The 13,902-nt window shown below is 39.6% G+C and overlaps 1 protein-coding gene across 3 annotated transcripts in view; it reads left to right on the top strand.

The window, feature by feature from the left end:
* CCDC141 (coiled-coil domain containing 141) overlaps positions 1-13,902 on the top strand; it is a 182,649-nt gene that overhangs the window by 53,835 nt on the left and 114,912 nt on the right. For 2 of the 3 annotated variants that reach the window (XM_046658984.1, XM_046658983.1), the window contains 2 exons: positions 3,204-3,312; positions 10,699-10,952. In XM_046658984.1, coding sequence (XP_046514940.1) covers positions 3,204-3,312; positions 10,699-10,952 — 363 coding nt within the window. Of the gene's footprint in view, positions 1-3,203; positions 3,313-10,698; positions 10,953-13,319; positions 13,724-13,902 lie in introns of those variants that run through there. The other variant, XM_046658985.1, reaches the window with a different exon arrangement.

Here is a 13,902-nt window from a genome sequence, read left to right as displayed (position 1 = left end):
AAAATGGGAACTCTTACCCATAAGTCATTATGATTTATTTCCCTCTTTAGAAGATAGTAATACAGTTACAAAATTAAACAATTATCCCTGATTATAGGATTATTAGGAAATGTTGGTCTAAAGTATTCTTGTTGACTAAAAATTGGAGGATAGAATTTCTTCTGCTGCTTATGAAAAGGCAATTGCAGAATATTCCATAGAATGTTTGACTTGTAAGCATAACATTAGAGAGTACTTTCTAAGGCATACGGTTGAGATTCCTTAGTTAGAACTCATTAAAATATAAGGGAAGGAAAAAGTTCTGGGCCTAAGAAGGTCATTTCTCCCTATGATTTTTTCTTGAATTCTGTGATTTTTTTGAGGTTCCCAATTTCAAAATGTGAGACTCAAAGAACGTTATCAAAAGAGGTGTTATATTTGGTGTAAGACAGTTATTGGAAATTTCGCTTTTAACTTCTCTGTCAAGTGGCGGTACATTCATTTTGATGTGAGAGCCCTGCTTCATTATGATAAAGCACTAGCTTTGAAAAACATGACATTTCCAAACTGAAAATTCAGGACTTAAATCCAAAATAATGAAGGAGAGGAGATTAGTAATACAACACAAAAATTGAGGTAGACAATCTCATGCATCATGAACTCGTTTAAAAGTAAAGGAAGGAGCAAAAACCTTATTGTAACTTTCAAGGTTTGTTTTCTACAAGGGACACTGAAGTGCAGCTCACAATTCATTTTACAGATCCTCTTGGGAAAGAGTTCCATGCACAATTTTCTTTCTGGAAAAGAAATAAACCAGGTGAAATATATCTACAGGGGTCGACTTATAGATACATCTGATTCATTTCATCCTAATATGTGGGATATGAGTGTCAACTTCCCTTAAAATTCAGCTAGTTTGAGCACAGGAAATTATCTTTTTTCAGACATCAGGCCCAATATTTGTCTCTCACTGAGTAGTAGCGTTAATGCTAGCTGATTTTCTGTATGATGAGAAATTACTGCCATGTATTACATGAAATCAAAGGAAATACTAAGTCAGCTTAACTCAACATAGCACTCTGATTCTTAGTGAAAAGACAAATTGTTCTTTGTATTATTCTGCTTCCAATTCCGTGGACCACTTCATGCTAAGCTGAAGGCAAACTCTTATGTAAGCTTCCCTGCCCCTTGTGTTTGCCAAAGCAATTTACTTTAGTGATTTAAAAAAAAAGGTGAGGGTGAAATTAAGAATAGGGTCTTTGGAAAGTGTCCTCCTGGTGCCGCTTTTATCCTACACAAGCTGCAGAAAGAAGAAAAGTAAGCAAAGGAAAATACCCATGAGATAAAAGTTAAAACTTTAGGGAAGCTTTTTCTGAGTAAAGGATTATCTGTTGGTTTGTTTTTTTAAAATTTCAAATAAGTTGAAATATAGATTTAAGTTATACAATAACTAAAACTTTTCATAATATTCTACAAGGGAAAAATCAAATCACCTACGAGGTTTTTCCCCCCCTCTCTTTGAAGTTTCTCTTTAAGGAATGTCCTTAAAATTATTTACTAGACATGGAATGAATTAGAGTTGTAAATGACGTGTGGCTAGGATCCCGTTATTGAGCTATGTGCGTGAGGGAGTTCTTTAGAAATACAAAATGACTTCTTCTGCGTGGTTGGTAGTATTACAATATGGTTTCAGGCTCACAGACTTAGCCATTAGATAGGTTGTTCTCTTCTCAACACTGTGCTACAGTTTAGGAACACTGTCCCTAACTGACAGTGGCTTGCGTCCATCCAGTTTTTCTAACAGGATGGGGGAGGCCGTCTCTGCATTTCCAAAGGGGACATGCTCATCAGTCTCTCTCCTATAATTCCATGCTATTTGTAACTGGATTTATGTGGCTATTGTCATAATCAAAATATGGTAGATTGTGTTAACCAAGTAGATACAGAAAAATATTAAAAATGCCCAAATTTAAAGATGATAGTCTGGAGAAAACTTGAGAAAGAAGACAAGCACTGTGATAGGCTTTTGTGTCTGTCTCACTGATACCTTGCCTTTATGAGTTTATTCTATGCCTGATCTAAAGCTGAACATGTTGATAAAATGTCCTTATAAACTGCCATAATTACCTTTGAAACTTAGTGCTAAAACAAACTGCTATTTGTCTCTCACTATGGATATACTGTACTGGCATAACCAAATACGTTTTGCCCTCTTCTAAAATTTGTTTCTAAGATTATTCTCCTGAGAATTTTACCATCACTTCAGCCATCTCCCCTTCATTCTTCCTCCATGGAGAAACACAAAAAGAGAGACCAGTCATATTGCTCACCATTTAGGATGTCAAATTGCTGTTCCTTGTTTTCTTGAAATAGAGGACAAATTTTCCATTCTTGCTGCATCTAATGCCATTTTTATTTATATAAATAATCCATAAAGTCATTGATAAAAATGCAAACAAAATTACAAATTATACATTTAAAAGCTAAAAGTTTACCTCCCCTCACCTATCCCTAATCCCGTTCCTTCTCATAATTGTAACCCTTTGTGTGTATCTTTTCAGACCACTTTCTGTACAAATAGACATATTTTTGTTTTGTGTAAGAAATGGGATTAGACGTTGCTTCTTGGCCTCCTGGCTAAGATCAAGTGTAGAAATGGGATTAGACTATGTATTATTCTGAAATTTGCATTTTTCAGTTCTAGGGCCCATAGAGGAAAAGACCCTAAATTTCATCCTTCTCTCTAAATGGTTCTTAAGTTAAATTTACTTATAATTATGTGGGTTACCTGTTGGCCAAAATTTATTGGTTTCTCTTAGAAAAATTTCTCATTATTCTGTGACAAACTGCCTTAGAATATTGAAAGTGGCTGTATTAATTACATAGGATGCAATAATTTTAGTTGAAAATTTTAACAGACATTTGAACAGTAAATGAGTTGGTTTATTTTAGCATATATGACATATTTGCAGGTATGAAAGGAATACAAAGGAATGAGCAGAAAGTCCTTACCTTGGCACTCTGTAACTTGACTACATGCAAACACACGCCATCACACAAACAACCTAAGCCAGTGCACGCAAACACACACATCACCACACAAACCCACAAACACATACACAGTCAGCTGGGTCATTAATTTATGAAAAACGTCTACAAATAACTAAAAGTGGCATATTGATTTTTATTTTTTCAACTGTCTTTCCCCTGTATTTCTGTTGTAGTTTGCCATTAAAATAGACCAAGCCGAAGATTTCCTCCAGAACTCTCAGGAGTTTGAGAGTACCGAGTCCTTGAAATTGCTGCTTCACCTCCATGAACATCATACCAAAGGCAAGAAATACGTTTATTTCTCACATGAGCTTTTTTTTTTTAAAGATTTTATTTTTTTCCTTTTTCTTCCCAAAGCCCCCCAGCACATAATTGTATATTCTTCATTGTGGGTCCTTCTAGTTGTGGCATGTGGGATGCTGCCTCAGCGTGGTTTGATGAGCAGTGCCATTGCCATGTCAGTACCCAGGGTTCAAACCAACGAAATACTGGGCCGCCTGCAGCAGAGCGCACAAACTTAACCACTCGGCCATGGGGCCAGCCCCTTCACATGAGCTTTTAAAGGCTTTAAGAGATGTTAATATGAGAATGCTCATGTATGACAGCATATTTTTAATTTATCTGTTTATCTGCTCCCCAACTTGTTCCAAAAAAGGTTAAATAAAACTTTATTTTTGGTCATCTTCTGCAAGAAAGAGGTAATTATCAATGACTCTAAGGGGATGGTAAAGGAAGAGACTCTGGGAGATTCAGTTGTTTGGTCTGCTGGATTTTGTGTGTGTGTGTGAGGAAGAGTGTCCCTGAGCTAACATCTGTGCCGATCTTCCTCCATTTTCTATGTGGGATGCCACCACAGCATGGCTTGATTAGCAGTGTATATGTCCACATTCCTGAAGACGGGAGCCCTTTCCACCGTGCTCATCCGTGTATCCTCAGTGTCGAGCAAGCTGCTGGCACATGATGGATCATCAAGAAATATTTCTTGGTTGAATAAATGGTTGGAGTCAGTGAATGTTCTTTTTAAGGGCCAGTAAATGAAGGCCGGCCTTTAAATAATAGTTCTGGATAAAGAAAATCCCTCTTTCAAAATTGCAGTTAAAAAAAAAAGAGTAGTGAAGTTTCTCCAGATAAAAATGTAATAAAACACTATACAAAATGATTTCAACTCCCTTTGAACAGCTATAAAGATTGTCTGGTTGTTAACCAACGATTTGTATGCTAGGCCTTTTGCAGCAGAATTTGGGGAGGGCAGGACTGTAGTTGGAAGGCATTTGTGGAAGAGTAGCTGTTTACTGTGATGTTCTTCTGCGGAAGCAGGTTAGATACATAGACAGGAACGATCACTTCTTCTCTTCCTAAGGTCTTCTTCTAACTATTACTGCCAAGTAGAACTGGGTACGAGCAGATGGCTTCCTGAACTCACTTGTCACAGTTCCGGCTTTACGTCTAGCTCCGCAAGCCTGAGCATGCTGGACAGTGGTTTTTAAATCCACAAAGAGCTTTTGTGTTTATATCACCTTCCAAAGGACTCTAGGTAATAGGCCATTACTTTTCCGAAACTCAAAGATTAAAGGACTCAGTCTTTCCTGTGTAAATTTTTACGAGATCCTACCACATATACACATGCAATTTTAACTGATTATTGTTCTATAGTTCCTTTCACTAACAGGAATTATAAGCAGCATCTAAAGTAGCAGCGTTAAAGCAATGGCCTACGCATTTCTGTACAGCAGCAGCAATCTAGCTGGATCCAAAGGGGAGGAACAGAATCCCATGAAATTCCTCTTAGGATAGTGGAAAGTGAATGGAGTCTAGGTCACTGAGACGGGTTCTGCCGTCTCAATTCAATCTTCATCCAACCAACATGATCACCACACAGCAATTTTACCTCCGGAAATCTGACAGTGACTGACGCTTTTGTTGAAGAGATTCAGTGCTGAGGCAGTCAAATGGAAGCATTTTCCAGAGGGATTGAGGAGCTGTGGAATGAGGGACTTTTCCATAAATATTTGGGGATGCAGCTGCGTTGTTGTTGTTGTCGGCTCCTTCAAGGTTACTAGGATCCGCGGCCCAGGGAGCCAGTTTACACAGGGCACACGTTGCTTTGTTCTGAGGCCTTAGGCGGCGGTACCCTGGCATCCAGCTGACAGTGGGACCAGTGTCCTACCTTTCAAGGGTACAGCCTTCAAGAGTCCACCAGGCCTCCTTTTAACCTGAAGAGACAGAGAAAAATGCTAGCTGAGACAGGAAACATAGTTTATATTTATATCTGTGATACGAAATATTCTTCCATCCTGATGGCATGTTGATCGTGACATTTCTGTGTCCCTCTGTGTGATACTGGAGGCACAGGGATTCCAGGGGACTCTGGTCAGGATATCTGAGTCTCAATTCGTATGTCCAATGGTGACTTCAAAGGCTTTGTTTTCCTAAAATGGGAATTGGTGAAATTTAGTAACCAGCTAATTCAGTGGGATCTGATTAAGATTAGCTGAGTTGAAATGAATATTCAAAGACAAAATTCTGATTTTCAGTTAAGGGCTTCATATCTGTCTTAGTCCGTTCAGGCCGCTGTAACAAAATACCACAGACTGGCTGGATTATAAACAGCAGAAATTTATTTCTCACAGTTCTGGAGGCTGGAAGTCTGAGATCAGGGTGCCAGCGTGGCCGGGTGAGGGTCCTCTTCCAGGCTGCAGACTTCTCGTTGTATCGTCACATGGCGGAAGGGGTTGGGGAGCTCTTCAAGGCCCCTTCTAAAAACACTAATCCCATTCATGAAGGCTCCACACTCATGAACTAATCACCTCCCAAAGGCCCTGCCTCCTAATACCGTCACATTGGGCATTAGGATTTCAGCATATGAATTTTAGGGGGACGCAGACATTCAGACCATAGCAATAGCCATTGTCTTTAAATTTAAGGGGATAAAATAGATCTATAAGTGCAGTTAGCAATTCTAATTAGGTTCTGAGATATTAATCAGTGAGTAGCACAAAATGTGAATGTGTTCATCATGTAACTGGAAAAACTCTAATTAAACTTATCCCTAATGTTCACTTTATTTCAATTAGCTTCATCTGTGCTTTTTCCTTATTCAGCAATGCTAAGGGTATGTTGCATGCAAGAAACTTATTCTGTAACGTCGTGGAGATCAGAACCAGGATGAATGGGTTGAAGTTTCTGGCCTCTGGAATGTTACAGGATAAGTTTGTTCCCTCCTCCACACGACAATCCTTGAAATAGTTGGATAATGTCCTCTCCAGTCTTCTCTCCTTTGGGTGAAACGTGACTAGTTAGTTAAAATCCTTTTTTTCCAGACTGCTTACCAGCCTGGGTGCCTTCGCTTCAACAACACATAGTTAAACAATATTTTCTGAACCCATACCAGGTGAGAAACCCAGAGTCTTGTCTCAGGGGAGTACATGGCCCTTGTCCTCCGGAAGCCTACAATTTGATTGGGCATGTACACATTTATTGGTGAATTCCCTCTGTGCTCCTCTGGGTCCCTCTGTTACACCACCCGGCACCCTGTGTAGTAATAATTTATTTCCTTATTTGTCTCTATCACCAGGTTGTGAGACTCTGGAGGACAGGCATTAGCACATCTCTGAATCTCCAGGACTTAGAATAGCGTCCACCCCACAGGATGGTTATTGAGTGTTATTTGTATTTAATTCTGATGTAAGACAGGATAGAATGATGCAAACTTGAGAAATAAACAAGGTACTACAGGGACATTAAGGAAGAAAAAATTGATTCTAAGCTCTGAAGGATCACAATCGCAGCTTCCAGTTTTCCAATGGCCTTCTTAAAACGAACACAATACCTAAGAAGTTTCCTCAAAGGAACAATCATATTTTACTTCCTTTTTCTTGGATGTTATATTTATTTTAAGTGTAGCTGAAATATAGGTTCGTTGGAGTCCATTATATTATGCTCTCGACTTTTGTGTTTATTTGAAAATGCTCACTGAATGAGTTTAAGAAACACCATCCCATTGAGGAAATTTGGAATATTTAAAAACATGTTAAGAAGAAATATCACCCATGATCTCAATGCCAAGACTGTCACTGATACTTTTTAGAAAATACTCACTTAGAAAGATTGTGTAGCAAGCTATGTATTCATTTAACTGTGTCCGCCTTCATTCATCCACTTTGAATTTGTTATTTATACTTAATAATTATGGCAAGCTATGTAGGTATTAGCTTAAAATGTACTTTAATATTATTTTTTAGATATAATGACAATTAACCAAAACAATTAATAAAAATTTATTAAATATCTGCTATAAGAAAGGTGTTATGTCAGTAAGTAGGGCTTTGTATATGCAGAAAAATACAGCCTTTAAAATAAATGCACTGTAGAGATTTTGTAATTCTTGAAGGTCATGATATGTTTAGACAGTTACTCTTGAGGAAAAATAACATCACATTGTATGATCAACTGATAGAACAAATAGCTGGGAAAACAATAACGGTAAAAAAGTAAGACGTAAGAAGCTGACAGAGGAAGCACCGAAGGAACCGACAGAAGGAACTAAAGGAACAATTCCTCCCCTTTAACAGCCATTGTAGCAGGTTACAGGCCGATGACAGTCTGGGTACCTCTTCCAGGGTAACTTTGGCTCAGGAGGCTGCATGCCTGCTGGTACTGTGGTAGTGGTTAAACTAGTTTGGCAGAAGTTGAAATAGAAAACCAGAAAAAGATTTCAAATTTTGGCTAATTATATGTCTTTTGTGGGGACCAGAACAGGTTGGCCTGGTCCACTGTCAGTCTGCAATACCCTGAGCAGCTAAAGTTGTGCTTCCCTCTCTCATTTGAAAAATCTAGTGTGTAAGAGCGAGTTATGGAAAGGAAGGAAAAACATACTCTGTGGAAAGCCTGCCACCTGCCCATACTTCCTGTGTGTGTGTGTATGTGTGTGTGTGTGTAACTGTTCACAATATCATAACAAGCTCTTCAATGCAACGGAAATATACACACATCTATATGGAGACTCAGTCATACTGAATATTATATTAAGGCTATACACATTACAACTCTTTGGTTTGATAGGCAAGGCCCTCTATAACCTGTTTTCACCTCATTTTCAAGTTCTTTCTTTCACTTCCACATAAGACCTTGTTCTAGACAGTCAGATTTTTTTTCTTTTACCCTTTCCCCTCTCATTTTACTCATGTTTATTTCTATTTCTTTGTTTAAGAGAGGTACTCTAGTTTTAATGTTCTCCCTGACTTTTCTTATCCTATTTGAATTATCCCATCCTCTGTCCTGGTTCCAGCCTGTGGTTGTTTTTATTGTTTGTTTCTTTGCGTTGTTGACTCGCAGTCGAATTGCCCAGTGCACGTAATCACACCTTCGTCACCGGCCAATAGCACCACTTAATACTTTTTGGACAGATCTAAGGCATGTGACATAAACTACTTCAAATTCTTTCCTTTTCATTTCAAAATAGCTCTTTATGGTATCTTCTCTTATCTCATTCTCTCTTCCAGCTCTCACAAAAAGGTGTCAGACAAAAGAGACAACTGGCCCAACTACTGTAGCCTAATCGTTGCTGTGTAGATAACTGTCACATGTTAGGATGCTGAAGGACAGAGCCACAGCATAGTGGGAAGAACTGAGCTGCCAGTCAGGATACGTGGCTTTTAGCACTGGTTTGTCCATTTCTAGCAGTGTGATGCTTGGTAAGGTGCTTACTTCCTGGATATTCTTCACAGTTCTCCCCATCCTGAAAAAAAAAAAAAAAAAAGCAGTATATTCAACCCTACTGATATTCTATCCTTTCTTTTTTTCTCCTAACAACAAATGTCCCAAAGATTGTCCTGTATTGTTGACTTCTCTTCATCACTACCTTCTCACTTCTCAACCTGGTAACTTGGCTGCTGTTTGCATCACTTACCCATCACAAAACCCCAAGTCTTCTCAATGTCTCTTTTTACATCTCTGGAAGATTGCTGATCCCTAGCATTTATAGCTCTCCTAATTCTGCTTCTTCTTTTAATAGGTTATATCTCATTTGAGCATTCTACAAAAATTATTGAACATCTCCCCTTTGCCAGTCGTTATGCTAAGTGCTTGGGAGACAGTCATGGTCTCTGTCTTCATATTACATTGAAGCCTAGCAGCAAAGACAGATGTTATGCAACTAGCCCGACATGTAAATGTCAAACTATAGCCGTGATAAGAGCTGTAATGAGAGGAACACTGTGCTATGAGAACACTTGATAGGAGGATTTAATCCAGTCTGGTTTGTCCTTTGAGGAACTGAAAATTGACTAAGACCTGAAAATGAGTAGAATAAAGGTAAAGAAGGAGGAGGTTGAGGAGAATGCTGTCCCTGGCAGAGGACACAGTGAAAAGTTCTGGGACAGGAGGGAGTATGGCATATGTGACATATTTAAAGAAGATAGGGATGAAGGGTAGAGAGATTGAAACAATCTGAAAAGGAAGATAAAGACCAGACCATGCCAGATCTGGTCAACCACGTTAGGTGGTCTGTCCTTAGTTCAAAGGCAATGGGAAGCTATTGTTTCACTTGTGCCTGTGTGCACACGTGCACTGGCACGTGTGTGACAAGGTGTGTTCAGAAAAAGATCTCTTTGGCAAATATATGGAGAATAGATGAATGGATTGGAGAGAGGATGCAATTAAGACATGACTGCACAAATCCAGTCAGCAGATGATGCTTTCTGTGGTGGGGATGGAAAGAAGTAGATAGATGAGTGAGATAGAGGGTGAAATTGACAGGTCTTGATAATGGTGGGTTGAGGGAGAGGGCTGTGTCATGGATGACTCCTGGGTTTCTGGCTTGTGGAGCACAGACAGTTCCCCAACTGCTCCTCCAATTGATCCCCAAATGTGGATTCTTCTCTAACTCCTCCTATACTTTCTCCCTTGCCGATTTTTAAATTTTCAGGCTTAAACTCCCTTTTCTACAAGATGTTACCCAAACCTACAATGCTATGCACTCCAGAGAGTGCAAATTGGTAGCCCATTTGGCAGAGAAACATGTTTTGTTGATCCTTCAGTATTTTTAATAAAAAAATGCAAATTACAAAACATTTAAAAATCAGAAGCTTTCACATAAAAATCTATATTTATAATTCTTTAATAAATTGGAAGCTCCATCAACACTGAACTCATATTCCCTCGTGTCAACAGATGGTCAGAACTAGGTAACAGCTGACCCTGTTAGACTGAGCCTGCGTTCTCCACTTTGCTATAGTCCCTGGCACTGGGTACCTGGCCACCACATTCACTGAGTTTTTGTTTGGCCACTACAGGCAATATCCTTTAAACCTCAGATTTGGTCCAATCATCTCAGAATATAGAACACTCCAAGGAGAGTAGGCACCTTAGCTAGCATCACACCACTAAAAACCGGCTGAACCGGTGCCCAGATCCCATGGTCTCTCCGCTCCCTATACTGAGTCACACTATCACCAAACTTCAGCATCTCATCACGTGGCAGTCAGCACTGTAGCAATTGTTAGGCCGAGGTATTTGACTAGTTATATTTTAGGCGTTTCATGCTTATACATTTTAATTCCTTATTATTAATATGAAGGTTCCATGTGTTTTAAATCTATATGAAGTCCAAATATTACTGTAAAAGGTTGCTCATATCACTATTCTTTCTTCTTTCAAATTTTCTTCCAGAACTCTTAGAACGATCTCTAGCCCTTTTAAACAAAAGCCAACAACTCACTGACTTCATAGAAAAATTCAAGTGTGATGGCCCTAATGTAAATCCTGAGTTGATTCAGGGAGCTCATAACAGCTGCCTGAAGATTGACAGTCTTCTTGAACTTCTACAAGACAGGAGACGACAACTCGACAAGTACCTGAAGCAGCAGCGGCAGGAACTGGGTCAGGTTCTGCAGATATGTCAGTGGGACCAACAAGAAAATCAGGTACCGCCAAGGGGCCCTGTTGATGTCCTGACCTCGGCTAGTGAAGTTTGTTTGTTATGTGGATTAACTGTTTCCTGGAACAGTTTCTCGGTCATCACTGTCAAATTGTTTGGTCTCTGGTCCAAACTACCATATTGTTTTTCCAAGAAAGCAGCATAAAAACAAAGACTTTTATTTCCTATGATTATAATATTGATTTTATAAATGGGAGAATACCCATGAGCCACTTTGAAAATGACTGTGTTCTATTGTTGGATTCTCTTTCTCACTTCCTTCCAGGTCACTACTTTTAGAAACATTTCTTTGAAATTCTGAAATGTTAATTGCAATTTACTTGAAAATTGAAGAGGCATGATGGTGCTAAATTGTACTAGATTGGTGCTGATGTCAGGGAAAAATTCTGTTAGCTCAAGTAGAGGCAGTGTTCTTACAGGAGTGGTCTCGTGCCAATGAAGAAATATGACCTTAGCGTTTGTCTGGATGCTCCATGGTTAGAGAGCTTTGGGTGGGAGGTTGATGAGTTTGCAGGCTTGTTAGAGCTCATTACCCAGACAGAAGGCACAGCTCTGATCAGTTGTCAATGTACTTGCCGTGCATTCCTTCTGTCCCAATCACTCGAGGGTGAAAGTAAATAGAACTCTCTTTACAAACCTCTAACTCACATAGGTGGGATATTTATTGGATTTTTCTAACTGCCCAATCCTATGCTTAAATCCGTATAGATTAAGTGGAAGGAATTTTCAGGGAGAAACAATGTGGAAGGAGGTCTCCCCGTCTGGTTGTGTAGGAAAGGAGTCTCTTCACATGTGTTATATGATTGCTCTGATCCAAATTGGAGAGGCAGACATACAACTTGGAGCAAATATAAGTCCAGGAGAAATTGGTTCTTATTTCAAGCTGGAAAAATGAGGGCCTAACTGATGGTCAACCTTTCAACTAATACTTATTGATTACCTACTACGTACCAGGTCCTATCTTAAGTACTGGGGATACACAATACACACGACAGAGTCCTTGTCTCTAGGAATTTCCCTTCTAATGTAGTTTCTCAGCCTCAGCACTACTGACATTTGGTGCTAGGTAATTCCTTTTGGAGGCTGTCCTATGCACTCTAGGATGTTGAGCGGCATCCCTGACTTCTACCCACTAGATGCCAGTAGAACATACTCCAGTTATGACAACAAAAGTATCTCCAGACATTGCCAGATGTCCCCTGTGGGGCAAAATTACCTCTAGATGAAAATCTCTGCTCCAGCATGATGAGAAAGACACATAATAAACAAATGAGCAATGAAAAGTGCTATAAAGAAAATCAAATAGGGCAATGAATTTTGACTTGTGTTGATCTACTTTAAATTGGAGAAGGAATTAAAGAAGGCCTCTCTGAGGAGGTGGCATAGAGCAGAGACTCAAATGCAGATGCCTCCAGTCATATATTCTGCTTACATTATTTTGCTTCCCCTTTCAAGTCGCTATACACTTTCCAGGCCACCTCCACTTTCAGCCCTTTGCCTTGACTACTGCCAACTGCTGTCCCGCTTCTGCTGTGCTTTGCCTGCCAACACCTCCCTCTTCCCCAGCTTAGCTGTTCCCCCACCTCCCTTCACATGCTCATTACCCAGAATGCTATTGTCCAATGCAGTAATCTTTTACTGAGGATTCTGGCATAACAAAGGAGAATTTGTGCTCAGGACAAGAAACAACTTAAAATTGTTTATCAGAGAACTGTTTTCAAAGTGCCTTGTCCTCCCTGCCATAAGTGGGTCCGTTATAGCACTCTCTCTCTGTCCCTCTGTCTCTTTCTCTCTACCCTAATCCTGACCTGACACTGTGTTCCCAGAGCTGCTGTCCCCTTAAAAACACCTTCTTCTTCTCTCTTTTCATTGAGTTCACAAGCCCAAGGTCCCACCTCTAGTGCTTCCAAGCACACACTAAAAATTCCTCTTCCTTTATCATGCAGAGCAGTTTATCCCTTTTATGCCACAACCTCTCTAATCCAGAGACCTTCTCTCTGCAAAGAAAAGGCTCCTCAAAGAGGCTTCTCAAACACAGGACAATTTCCCCCAAAATGAAAAAGCATTTACAGTGTTTTATTTATTTATTTTTAAGATAGCAATTTTGCCTTTCTGTTCCATGACTATGGCAATAATCATCCACTTGAATCTTCTGCAGCAAAAAAATAAAAAATTATGGGGCCGGCCCAGTGGCGCAGTGGTTAAGTGCACATGTTCCACTTTGGCGGCCCGAATCCGTAGTTTACATTAGGGTTCACTCTTGGTGTAGTACATTCTACGGGTTTGAACAAATGTAATGACATGGATCCACCATTGCAGTATACAGAATAATTTCACCACCCTAAGAATCGTCTGTGCTCCACCTAGTCATGCCTCTCTCCCCCTTAATCCTTGGCAACCGCTGATCTTTTCACCGTCTCCATAGTTTTGCCTTTTCTGGAATGTCACAGAGTTAACATCGTACAGTAGGTAGCTTTTTCAGATTAGCTGCTTTTGCTTAGTAATATGCATTTAGGATTCCTCCATGTTTTTTCATGGTTTGATAACTTATTTCTTTTTAGTGCTGAATAATATTCCATTGTCTGAATGTACCACAGTTTACCTATTCACCTGCTGAAGGACATCTTGGTTGCTTCTAAGTTTTGGCAATTATGGATAAAGCTGCTGTATGCATCCAGGTGCAGATTTTTGCGTGGATATAAGCTTTTTAATTCATTTGGAGAAATACCAAAGAACCAAATTGCTGGATCATATATGGTAAGAGTATGTTTATAAGAAATTGCCAAGTAGCCTTCCAAAGTGGCTGTTTCACTTTGCACTCCCATCAGCAATGAGAGAGTTTCTGCAGCTCCACATCCTTGCCAGTGTTGGTTGTTATCAGTGTCTTGAACTATGGCCATTCTGATAGGTGTGTAGTTGTATCTCATTGTTGTTTT

The sequence above is a fragment of the Equus quagga genome, chromosome 4 (assembly GCF_021613505.1).
Source record: "Equus quagga isolate Etosha38 chromosome 4, UCLA_HA_Equagga_1.0, whole genome shotgun sequence".
Taxonomy (NCBI): Eukaryota; Metazoa; Chordata; class Mammalia; order Perissodactyla; family Equidae; genus Equus; species Equus quagga.
This window is presented reverse-complemented; position numbering and strand designations above follow the sequence as displayed.